General features: G+C 42.1%; 1 protein-coding gene across 1 annotated transcript in view; it reads right to left on the bottom strand.

The window, feature by feature from the left end:
- Nucleotides 1-13,126, bottom strand: part of LOC110487190 (voltage-dependent P/Q-type calcium channel subunit alpha-1A) — a 132,396-nt gene that overhangs the window by 89,142 nt on the left and 30,128 nt on the right. Inside the window, exons 7-17 of the mRNA XM_036948345.1 lie at nt 13,025-13,126; nt 12,837-12,875; nt 10,590-10,658; nt 8,476-8,670; nt 7,892-8,004; nt 5,484-5,596; nt 4,684-4,815; nt 4,088-4,160; nt 3,172-3,289; nt 2,762-2,829; nt 1,552-1,658 (exon numbers count right to left, since the gene is read on the bottom strand). The exon at nt 13,025-13,126 is cut by the window's right edge and continues 14 nt beyond it. Of these exons, the coding sequence (XP_036804240.1) occupies nt 1,552-1,658; nt 2,762-2,829; nt 3,172-3,289; nt 4,088-4,160; nt 4,684-4,815; nt 5,484-5,596; nt 7,892-8,004; nt 8,476-8,670; nt 10,590-10,658; nt 12,837-12,875; nt 13,025-13,126 (1,129 nt within the window). The remainder of the gene's footprint in view (nt 1-1,551; nt 1,659-2,761; nt 2,830-3,171; nt 3,290-4,087; nt 4,161-4,683; nt 4,816-5,483; nt 5,597-7,891; nt 8,005-8,475; nt 8,671-10,589; nt 10,659-12,836; nt 12,876-13,024) is intronic.

Raw genomic sequence — 13,126 nt, forward strand, 5'->3', positions numbered from 1 at the left:
CAGACGTTGCGCTTGGCATTGAGGCCAAAGAGTTCAATCTTGGTTTCATCAGACCAGAGAATCTTGTTTGCCATGGTCTGAGAGTCCTTTAGGTGCATTTTGGCAAACTCCAAGCAGTCTGTCATGTCTTTTACTGAGGAGTGGCTTCCATCTGGCCACTCTACCATGAAGGCCTGATTGGTGGAGTGCTGCAGAGATGGTTGTCCTTCTGGAAAGTTCTCCCATCTCCACAGAGGAACTCTGGAGCTCTGTCAGAGTGAACATCGGGTTCTTGGTCACCTCCCTGACCAAGGCCCTTCTCCTCCGATCGCTCAGTTTGGCCGGGGGGCCAGCTCTAGGAAGAGTCTTGGTGGTTCTAAACTTCTTCCATTTAAGAATGATGGAGGCCACTGTGTTCTTGGGGACCTTCAATGCTGCAGAAATTGTTTGGTACCCTTCCCCAGATCTGTGCCTCGACACTATCCTGTCTCGGAACATCAAGGCTGATCAATGGAAACAGGATGCACCTGATCTCAATTTCGAGTCTCATAGCAAAGGGTCTGAATACTTATGTAAATAAGGTATTTACATTCTAAAAACCTGTTTTCGCTTGTTATTATGGGCTGTTGTGTGTAGATTGATGAGGATTCTTTTAAAAAAAATCCATTTTAGAACAAGGCTGTAATGTAAGAAATGTGAAAAAGTAAAGGGATCTGAATACTTTCGGAATGCACTGTAGACAGACAGACAGACAGACAGACAGACAGACAGACAGACAGACAGACAGACAGACAGACAGACAGACAGACAGACAGACAGACAGACAGACAGACAGACAGACAGACAGACAGACAGACAGACAGACAGACAGACAGACAGACAGACAGACAGACAGACAGACAGACAGACAGACAGACAGACAGACAGACAGACAGACAGACAGACAGACAGACAGACAGACAGACAGACAGACAGACAGACAGACAGACAGACAGACAGACAGACAGACAGACAGACAGACAGACAGACAGACAGACAGACAGACAGACAGACAGACAGACAGACAGACAGACAGACAGACAGACAGACAGACAGACAGACAGACAGACAGACAGACAGACAGACAGACAGACAGACAGACAGACAGACAGACAGACAGACAGACAGACAGACAGACAGACAGACAGACAGACAGACAGACAGACAGACAGACAGACAGACAGACAGACAGACAGACAGACAGACAGACAGACAGACAGACAGACAGACAGACAGACAGACAGACAGACAGACAGACAGACAGACAGACAGACAGACAGACAGACAGACAGACAGACAGACAGACAGACAGACAGACAGACAGACAGACAGACAGACAGACAGACACACACAGACAGACAGACAGACAGATAGATAGATAGATAGATAGATAGATAGATAGATAGATAGATAGATATATAGATAGATAGATGATAGATAGATAGATGATAGATAGATAGATAGATAGATAGATAGATAGATAGATAGATAGATAGATAGATAGATAGATAGATAGATGTGTACTCTACTCACGCAGCGATGGAGAGGTTAGCGGCAGACAGAGGACTAACTTCAGCCACCTCCTTGGCCTTCTGCAGGGTTGTCTTGGCATTAGCTGCCTCTTCTTGCTCCTCCTCATCCTGGAGGGAGGGAGGGAGGGAGGGAGGGAGGGAGGGAGGGAGGGAGGGAGGGAGGGAGGGAGGGAGAGAAATAAATAGAGAGAGAAAGTGAGAGAGAGAGAGAGAGAGAGAGAGAGAGAAATAGAGAGAGAGAGAGAGAGAGAGAAATAGAGAGAGAGAGAGAGAGAGAGAAAGAAAGAAAGTGAGAGAGAGAAAGTGAGAAGAAAAGAAAGAGCGAGAGAGAAAGAGAGAGACAGAAAGAGAGAAAGAGAGAAAGAGAGAGAGAGAAAGAGCAAGAGAGAGAAAGAGAGAGAGAGAAAGAGCGAGAGAGAGAAAGAGCGAGAGAGAGAAAGAGAGAGCATTAGCCATATGAAATAGACCTTATTCAGTCTGTGTGTTCTATCTTTGACAGCTAGTGGGGTGTCGAACATTGGTCAATTAACAATGTATGAATAAGGTCTATCGCCTGGTCCAGTCAGTGGTAGGCAGGTTCAGTAGAAGAGTAAAACAGTACAGTATAATTCACAAAATTCCCTAGTTTTCCAGAAATCCTTGTTGAAAGTTCCTGGAATTAGGAGAGCATAAGCAGGAAATCCAGGAATCCTGGAAAACCCTGGGAATTTGGGGAAAGTTACCAGAATTGTGCAACTAGGATCAGCTTGCCACCCCCAAATCCTAACCTTAACGTTATTGGGGAAAACGCAAAACTGACCCAAGATCAGCATAGAGTATAAGGATAACTTCACCCATACAGTCATAGCCAGGTTATGTACAGTTATAGCCAGGTTATGTACAGTCATAGCCAGGTTATGTACAGTCATAGCCAGGTTATGTACAGTCATAGCCAGGATATGTACAGTCATAGCCAGGATATGTACAGTTATAGCCAGGTTATGTACAGTCATAGCCAGGATATGTACAGTCATAGCCAGGTTATGTACAGTTATAGCCAGGTTATGTACAGTCATAGCCAGGATATGTACAGTCATAGCCAGGATATGTACAGTCATAGCCAGGTTATGTACAGTTATAGCCAGGTTATGTACAGTTATAGCCAGGTTATGTACAGTTATAGAAAGGTTATAACCGGGTGAGGTAAAGTAAGGTATAATGTGGTCCAGTACCTTGGTCAACTCCTGAGCATTGGCCAGATTGTCCACGGCGATAGCTAAGAACACATTCAGCAGGGTGTCTGAGAGCAGAAGGGTTAAAGAACTGAAAGGACCAACTCAGAAACATTGTAACACAAGCCATGACATTCTGAAGAGTATCTCTTCCCTCTGTTTGTGTTCCTCTAGAATGTCTGTACGTGTGTTTTTACGTGTCACATTACACACACACACCATAGAGAGACTTAGAGAGACAGTACAACTGTACTGTGTGTGTTTGTGTAATGCATTTATATGTGTGTGTGTGTGTGTGTGTGTGTGTGTGTGTGTGTGTGTGGTGCGTGTGTGTATGCATTTATGTGTGTCTCTGTGTGTGTGTGTGCGTTTATGTGTGTATTAGCATAGAGCCGTGGTCATCAGGATACAGTTGCCGAAGAGTGTGAGCACTATGAAGAAGACGGAGTAGGCCATTCCGCTGTTTACTCCTCCCTGAGACTTGATCCCATCATACATCACCATGTTCCAGTCTTCACCCGTCAGGATCTGAACACGCACACACACACACACACACACACACACAGATCATCATACATGACACGCGTCATAATCTGCGCAGTTTCCATATGACAACACGGCACAGTAAAACACTAGTGTTGAGCCATTTGCATGTGCTCACACTCACGGGAGAAAAACACAAGATGTTACTACACACGTAATCAACGCACAAAGCGGGTTCACACAACGTGAGTCAAGCTAGTCAGAGAAACCCAACAGGAGAACTAAATACAATAAGAAACTAGTGCTACGAGTCAGAGGCTGGAGCAGCCAATCAAATCTAGAAACAGGACGTGAACACAATGACCAGAGTGCTGTTCCACCGTGGCAAAAGCACCGAGAGCTAGACAGGTGTTTGGTATGAGACAGAACCTACAGCGTGGGCCCTATCACATCCCCCTGTGGGATCCCAATCCTGGAGTGTTTGGTACCCTGATTCGCTCTAGTAGGTATGTGTGATACCTGGCTGTAGCGAATCCTGGCCCTGCGTGAGTAGCGGTTCTGAGATGCAGGACCAGTGGACCTACCAGGTATTGTAATGCGGCAGAGCGAGTCGCGTGGAATTTCTCTGCCTGTTGTAAACCGGCTAGCTCGCTGACGTCATGACAAAGGTACATGTTTCTAATCGCGCCCTCAAACTGTTCTTTTCAGGTCTTGGCAAAGCAAAACATATTATGTAGAAATCTCACAAACGCGCCATGAAACCGAACCAGGAAACCAAACCAGGTAACCAAATTTCACATGTGAAAACGCCCTGTATCACCAAAGAATGATCCAATGTCTAACCTGAAATACTGTCATTATAGCTGCAGGAAAGGTGTCAAAGTTGGTGGCCGGCGTGCCACCTTCAAAGTTGAACCTGGGAGGGAGAAAGAGAGAGGGAGAGAGAGGAGCGAGCGAGAGAGAAGTGCGAGAAATTATGATACATCATGGAGACGTCCAGACAGATCCACACAGAAGGAAGTCCATTGTGAGTTGACAGTTCCTCAAGTCTCTCTCTCCACGCCATGAAGTCCATCATCAGTTTATGCGTGTGTGTGTGTTACATTTTACATTTCAGTCATTTAACAGATGCTCTTATCCAGAGCGACTTACAGGAGCAATTAGGGTTAAGTGCCTTGCTCAAAGGGAACATCAACATATACGCCTGGGGATTCGAACCAGCGACCTTTGGGTTACTGGCCCAATGTCTACCTGCCTCCCATTGTCTATGTATGTGTGTGTGTGGGTGTGTACGTAACAGCCCTTGGATTCCTGCATGTATATGTGTGTGTGTGTGTGTGTGTGTGTCAGCGTGCGTGTGAACCTGTGTGTGTGTGTGTGTGTGTGTGTGTGTCAGCGTGCGTGTGAACCTGTGTGTGTGTATGTGTGTGTGTACTGACTGTCCACCGAAGAGCTGCATGCCCAAAAGGGCAAAGACGACAATGAAGAGGAAGAGGAGGAAGAGCAAACTGATGATGGACTTCATAGAGTTGAGTAATGATACCACCAAGTTACGTAGAGGGGCCCAGTACCTAGGGAGAGAGGGATGAGGAGAGAGGATGAGAAAGAGGGGGAGGGGGAGGGAGAGAGAGAGGGGGGGGAGGGAGAGAGAGAGAGAGAGAGAGAGGGGGAGGGAGAGAGGGATGAGGAGAGAGGATGAGAAAGAGGGGGAGGGAGAGAGAGAGAGAGAGGGAGAGAGGGATGAGGAGAGATGATGAGAAAGAGGGGGAGGGAGAGAGAGAGAGAGAGAGAGAGAGAGAGAGAGAGAGAGAGAGAGAAAGAGGGGGGAGGGAGAGAGGGAGAGAGAGAGAGAGAGAGAGAGAGAGAGAGAGAGAGAGAGAGAGAGAGAGAGAGAGAGAGAGAGAAAGCGTAGGAAGGAAAGAAGAAAGAAAGGAAGAAGGGGAAGAGAGAGGTTAGTGGACAGGCATAAAAAAACCATCAAGACATCAAAACCACTTTTTTGTCAAACTGGCTAGGTCAGAGAAAGAGAAGAAAGCAAGGGAGGAAGAGAGACAAAGGCAGACAGCAGTGATGGCCGACTGGAAAATAGAAACAGAGAGAAAAGTCAGAAGAAGAGAGAAGAAGAGAAAAGGATGGAGAAAGGCTGATGATGCAACGAGCCTGTAGCACTGGTGAAACACAGAATCCCTTGGTGACTGAAGAGGCCAAACAACCCTGCGTGTGTGTGTGTGAGACTCACTTGGTGACTTTGAAGATCCTGAGCAGTCGGAGGGCTCTTAACACACTGATGCCAAACGATGTCCCTGGCTTAATGACCGCGTATATCACCTCAAATATACTGCCCACGATCACCTAACACACACACACACACACACACACACATTAGAACACTGTTTCTGAATGATAAAAACAAAAAGGTATCGTCACTTCATAGTCAATATAGTTCAGCTAGTGCATTGGTGGTATAGTAGTAGTATATTAGTAGTATACTGGTGGTATAGTAGTAGTATAGTAGCAATATGACAGTAGCATACTGGTGGTATAGTAGTAGCATATTAGTAGTATACTGGTGGTATAGTAGTAGTATATTAGTAGTATACTGGTGGTATAGTAGTAGTATAGTAGCAATATGACAGTAGCATACTGGTGGTATAGTAGTAGTATAGTAGGAGTATACTGGTGGTATAGTAGTAGTATAGTAGCAATATGACAGTAGTATACTGGTGGTATAGTAGTAGTATATTAGTAGTATACTGGTGGTATAGTAGTAGTATAGTAGCAATATGACAGTAGCATACTGGTGGTATAGTAGTAGTATAGTAGGAGTATACTGGTGGTATAGTAGTAGTATAGTAGGAGTATACTGGTGGTATAGTAGTAGTATAGTAGTAGTATACTGGTGGTATAGTAGTAGTATAGTAGGAGTATACTGGTGGTATAGTAGTAGTATAGTAGGAGTATACTGGTGGTATAGTAGTAGTATAGTAGGAGTATACTGGTGGTATAGTAGTAGTATAGTAGGAGTATACTGGTGGTATAGTAGTAGTATAGTAGGAGTATACTGGTGGTATAGTAGTAGTATAGTAGTAGTATACTGGTGGTATAGTAGTAGTATAGTAGCAATATGACAGTAGCATACTGGTGGTATAGTAGTAGTATAGTAGGAGTATACTGGTGGTATAGTAGTAGTATAGTAGCAATATGACAGTAGTATACTGGTGGTATAGTAGTAGTATAGTAGCAATATGACAGTAGCATACTGGTGGTATAGTAGTAGTATAGTAGGAGTATACTGGTGGTATAGTAGTAGTATAGTAGTAGTATACTGGTGACATAGTAGTAGTATAGTAGCAGTATAGTAGTAGTATAATGATGGTATAGTAGTAGTATAGTAGTGGTATACTGGTGGTATAGTAGTGGTATAGTGGTAATATGACAGTAGTATACTGGTGGTATAGTAGTAGTATAGTAGTAATATGGCAGTAGTATACTGGTGGTATAGTAGTAGTATAGTTGTAGTAGACTGGTGGTATAGTAGTAGTATAGCAGTAGTATAGTAGTGGTATAGTAGTAGTATGCTGGTGGTATAGTAGTAGTATAGTAGTCATATGACAGTAGTATATTGGTGGTATAGTAGTAGAATAGTAGTACTATAGTAGATAGTAGTAATATAGTAACAGTATAGTAGTAGTATAGTAGTCATATGACAGTAGTATACTGGTGGTATATTAGTAGAATAGTAGTAATATAGTAGATAGTAGTAATATAGTAACAGTATAGTAGTAGTATAGTAGTAATATGGTAGTAGTATACTGGTGGTATAGTAGTATTATAGTAGTGATATGGCAGTAGTATACTGGAGGTATAGTAGTATTATAGTAGTAGTATACTAGTAGTATACTGGTGGTATAGTAGTAGTATAGTAGTAATATGGTAGTAGTATACTGGTGGGCTAGTAGTAGTATAGCAGTAGTATACTGGTAGTATAGTAGTAGTATACTGGTGGTATAGTAGTAGTATAGTAGGAATATGGTAGTAGTAATTTAGTAATGTATGTATGTATGTATGGTAGTAGAATAGTAGTAATATGGCAGTAGTATACTGGTGGTATAGTAGTAGTATAGTAGTAGTATACTGGTGGTTTAGCAGTAGTATAGTAGTAATATGGCAGTAGTATACTGGTGGTATAGTAGTAGTATACTTGTGGTATAGTAGTAGTATAGTAGTAATATGGCAGTAGTATACTGGTGGTATAGTAGTAGTATAGTAGTAGTATACTGGTGGTATAGTAGTAGAACAGTAGTAATGTAGTAGTAGTAATTTAGTAATGTAGTAGTAGTATGGTAGTAGAATATTAGTAATATAGTAACAATGTCGTATTATAGTAGTAGAACAGTAGTAGTAATATAGTAATACGGCAGTAGTATAGTAGTAGTATAGTGGTGGTATAGTAGTATTATAGTGGCAATATATTAGTAGTATACTGGTGGTATAGTAGTAGAATAGTAGTAATATAGTAGATAGTAGTAGTATTGCAACAGTATAGTAGTAGTATAGTAGTAATATAGTAGATAGTAGTAATATAGTAACAGTATAGTAGTAGTATAGTAGTAATATAGTAGCAGCAGGAGTAACAGCTCTACTCACAACACAGTCAAAGCAGTTGAAGGAGGAGTTGAAGTAGGGCCTAGTCCCCAAGCCATACATCTTAATACACATCTCTGACATGAACAGACCCAGGAATATAAACTCTGCATAGACTGGAGAGAGAGAGGGGGGGAGAGAGGGGGGGAGAGAGAGAGAGAGAGAGAGAGAGAGAGAGAGAGACATGAAGAGAGAAGGGGGATTTAGATGGAGAGAACAAGAAAGTGGTTAGAGAAGGAGGAAGGGAATAGAGAGAATCAGGTTAGATGACTGGAGATCAATAATGACACTAGCTAGTCTATGATGGCAGACTGCTGTGATGATAACTCTACATGATTAATAGACTTCATCAGCTAGACATTTTATGGAAATTAGACTGGACACTAGCCATGCATAATCACTTCAGTTCAGGAAGTGTGTGTGAGACTCACAGAAAAAGGCGGACAGCATCTCAGGCCTGGTCATAGTGCAAATTGTGTTGAGGTGAGGTGTGTGTGTGATCATGGAGAGTGTGTGGGTGTGTTTGCATGTGTGTGTGTGTGTGTGTGTGTTTTCATGTGTGTGTGTGTGGATGTAAATCTACTCACAGAGAAAGTCGGAGAGGATCTCAGGTTGTTCATAGTGTACCACCGCCACACACATGGTGTTGAGGCCCACCAGACTCAGGACGGTCCAGTAGAAGGCCTGAGTCTTCACCATCTTACGGATGAAGAACCGGATCCGCCGCTCGTTCCTATTGTAGTTGGACCCATCCTGTAGACCACCTCGGCCAAACGGGTCTCCTAGAAGAAGATGAAGAGTTATAGATCTGTCATTCGCCTTGAAAACAACGTTTGATAAGCGGTAGAGCCATTCTATCTGTGCTATTTCTATGCTTAGTATTTTTACTTTGGATTTTGTTTGTCATACAGTTGAAGTCGGAAGTTTACATACACGTAGGTTGGAGTCATTAAAACTCATTTCTCAACCACTACACACATTTCTTGTTAACAAACTATAGTTTTGGCAAGTCAGTTAAGACATCTACTTTGTGCATATAGTAGTAGTATAGTAGTAATATAGTAGTAATATACTGGTGGTATAGTAGTAGTATATTAGTAATATAGCAGTAGTATACTGATGGTATAGTAGTAGTATAGTAGTAATATATTAGTCGTATACTGGTGGTATAGTAGTAGTATATTAGTAATATAGCAGTAGTATACTAGTGGTATAGTAGTAGTATAGTAGTAATATAGCAGTAATATACCGGTGGTATAGTAGTAGTATAGTAGTAATATAGCAGTAATATACCGGTGGTATAGTAGTAGTATAGTAGTAATATATTAGTAGTATACTGGTGGTATAGTAGTATTATAATATGAATATATTAATAGTAGTCTGGTGGAATAGTAGTAGTATAGTAGTAATATAGTAGTAGTATACTGGTGGTATAGTAGTAGTATAGTAGTAATATATTAATAGTAGTCGGGTGGTATAGTAGTAGTATAGTAGTAGTATATTAGTAGTATACTGGTGGTATAGTAGTAGTATAGTAGTAATATAGTAGTAGTATACTGGTGGTATAGTAGTAGTATAGTAGTAATATATTAATAGTAGTCGGGTGGTATAGTAGTAGTATAGTAGTAATATAGTATAGTATATATAGTATATACACCAGTAGTATACTGGTGGTATAGTTGACCCAAGTTAAACAATTTAAAGGCAATGCTACCAAATACGAATTGAGTGTATGTAAACCTCTGACCCACCAGGAATGTGATGAAAGAAATAAAAACTGAATTAAATCATTCTCTCTACTATTACTCTGACATTTCACATTCTAAAAATAAAGTGGTGATCCTAACTGACCTAAAACTCTCCTTTTTGCTAGGATTAAATGTCAGGAAATGTGAAAAACAGAGTTTAAATGTATTTGTATCAAGTTCATTGAACTTTAGCCCAGCTTTTTTAGTTAAGTTGGAACAACATTTGTGCCAACTTGTCTCGTTGATTTTTGTCCAACTTTAAATGTGAAGTTTACACTTCTACAAAAAGTTGAGTGAACTCAAAACACTCTATGGAACTAGTTACTAGTTGGGCCACCTTGATTTAACATTTTTATTATTTCAATGTTTTATGAATATCGCTAGCAGCAACAGAATAAACACATTTTGAATTCCATGCCTACAGTAGGAAAATATTAGAATATCTTCTTTCTAATTTCTCAACTCCTAACATTGAGCAAATGACACTCACTGGAGTCTCTGACATAGACTTTAAAATAGCACCTGCACACAGCCAAGTGGCGCTGACTGATGCTAAAAGCTTGACTTGACTTGAACATACATTTTTGCCAACACTTTGCTAACTTTTGTTTAAACAGCTGCTTTTAGTGAAAACGTGTTTGGAGTTACCTTTCTAGCCAATAGCCTATGTTACAGTTTACACTTCCTCCAATTATAATGTGGGGAGGTCAAAATAATGAAAAGATCTACCAAATCTATTATATATTCAAATGTTGATTAGTTCTCCTTGCCATAATCGTTCACCTGATAAGACATGATACATGTATTTTTGCTAACGTATGATAGGGGTCCCTGGGTCGCCAGTTGCCTGGGAGGGGGCGCCTGAGCAAGAAAAGGTTGAAGATCCCTGTTTTACACTGTAATGCTTCTTCATGATATTATTATGAGGTTATAAATAATTGTGTAATAAAAACCATTAGCTCCACCGTCTTCCCCCTCTTCTGGATTCAGCAGCTCTTTCTTGTTCTTGGTCTTGACGGTACCTGGAGGATATAGAAAGATAGAATGTTCCAATCTCTCTCTCTCTCTCTCTCTCTCTCTCTCTCTGACACACTAATTCTCTATCTCTGCATCACAAACAAGGTTTCCATCCAACCTTGTTATGGCCTGATGGAAACCGAACATTCTTCGCCAAACTTTCCAAATGTCGACAAAAGAAAATACGCAAGACGAGGTGGGATCTTTTTGTGTCGGTAAAATGAATTATGCGAGAAATGGTGGCGGAAACCCTTTTATGCGCAAATATTGATACAATAACCATCATATCGTAAACTTGGAGTCCCGCGATGACATGCTGTGTGGTCCTCCCACTACGACTCGTCAGGAAAGCACACAGTTTATTAGGCTCCAGATGGAAAGACAATGTTGTGAAAGTCACAGGAGGTTGGTAGCACCTTCATTTGGGAGGACGGGCTCGTTTTAGTGACTGGAGCGGAATTCGTGGAATGGTAACAAATACATCAAACACATGGTTTCCATTGCCATTCCATCTCCTCCTTTCCGGCCATTATTATGAGCCGTTCTGTGGTGAAAGTGTAACGTGATGAGCTTGATGTTCCTTTCCAATAAATATTGAGGGTCTTATTCTGGGGACATGATAATCGATGCTTGGCTGCCATTTGACAAGTAAAAATAATCTTGCTCCGTTTTACGGGCTCCCAACCAAGTGTGCTATTTAGGTTGTTTTTTCGTGTAACTCATTTGGTACATAACGTTGCTGCTACCGTCTCTTATGACCGAAAAGAGCTTCTGGACATCAGAACAGCGATTACTCACCTCGAACTGGACAAATCCCCATCATCAGCGTGAAGAAAAGATGGAGAAAAAGGGGGAGGGCTGGGCGCCTTGTAAGAATTCACAGACTAGTAGGTAAACCACCACTACCCTCCGTGTTATTGGCCAACGTCATTGGAAAACAAACTGTACGGTCTACGATTAAGACTTTCCTACCAACGAGACATTAAAAACTGTCATATCTTATGTTTCACAGAGACTTGGCTGAACAAAGACAAGGATAATATAGAGCTGGCTGGCTTCTCCGTGTTTTGGCAGGACAGAGCAGCTACGTCTGGCAAGACGAGGGGCAGGGGTGTGTGTCTATTTGCCAATAACTGCTGGTGCGCGATGTCTAATATTAAAGAAGTCTCAAGGTATTGCTCGCCTTAGGTTGAATACCTCATGATAAGCTGTAGACCACACTATCTACCAAGAGATTTCTCATCTATACTATTCATAGCCGTCTATTTACCACCATAAACCGATGCGATGCTGTAGTGGAGTGGGTCGAGAGTTCCTTGGTGTCCACATCACCAACAAACTAACACGGTCCAAACACACCAAAGAGGCACGACAACACCTTTTCCCCCTCAGGAGAAAAGACTTGGCATGGGTCTCCAGATCCTCAAAACGTTCTACAGCTCCACCATCGAGAACACCCTGACTGGTTGCATCACCGCCTGGTATGGCAACTGCTCGGCATCTGACCGTAAGGAGCTACAGAGGGTAGTGTGTACGGGCCCAGTACATCACTGGGGCCAAGCTTCCTGACATCCAGGACCTCTATACTAGGCAGTGTCAGAGGAAAGCCCCCAAAATTGTCAAAGACTCCAGCCACCCTAGTCAAAGACTGTTCTCTCTTCTAGCGCACGGCAAGCGGTACCGGAGCACCAAGTCTGGGACCAAAAGGCTCCTTAACAGCTTCTACCCCCAGCCATAAGACTGCTGAACAGCTAATCAAGTGGCCACCCAGACTATTTACATTGAACCCCCCCCCCCCCCCCCCCCCCTTTGTTTTTACACTGCTGCTACTCTCTGTTTATTATCTATACATATTCACTTTACAAATGACCTGGACTAACCTGTACCCCCGCACGTTGACTCTCAACCAACATGATTCTCTCATACACTTTCTGTCTCTCTCTCAACCAACATGATTCTCTCATACACTTTCTGTCTCTCTCTCAACCAACATGATTCTCTCATACACTTTCTGTCTCTCTCTCAACCAACATGATTCTCTCATACACTTTCTGTCTCTCTCTCAACCAACATGATTCTCTCATACACTTTCTGTCTTTGACTCATTTCTCTCTTCTCTTCCCCCCACCCCCCACTCTTCCCCCCACCCCCCACTCTGACTGAAGTAGACTGAAGTACTTTACCGGTAAAAATGGTACCATCCTCATTCAGAAGGACCTCCTCTGTAGAAACACAATAACACATGGTCAACAACAACACATCATGTCAGTTGTCAGTTTGTAAAGAGTTAAAGAGCAATAGCTTTAAGAACAGAGTTACAGTTTGTGCTTGTGTAAAGGAAGTGAGTGTGTGTGTGTGTGTTTTTACTTACCTGCTTTACAGATCCATTCTAGATATCCGTTTAGCTCTCTCTCTATTTGCTGCTGGCGTCTCAATTTGAGGAACTCTGCACGGTTCTCTACTCGCTCTCTCT

Source organism: Oncorhynchus mykiss, chromosome 17 (assembly GCF_013265735.2).
Source record: "Oncorhynchus mykiss isolate Arlee chromosome 17, USDA_OmykA_1.1, whole genome shotgun sequence".
NCBI classification, from domain to species: domain Eukaryota; kingdom Metazoa; phylum Chordata; class Actinopteri; order Salmoniformes; family Salmonidae; genus Oncorhynchus; species Oncorhynchus mykiss.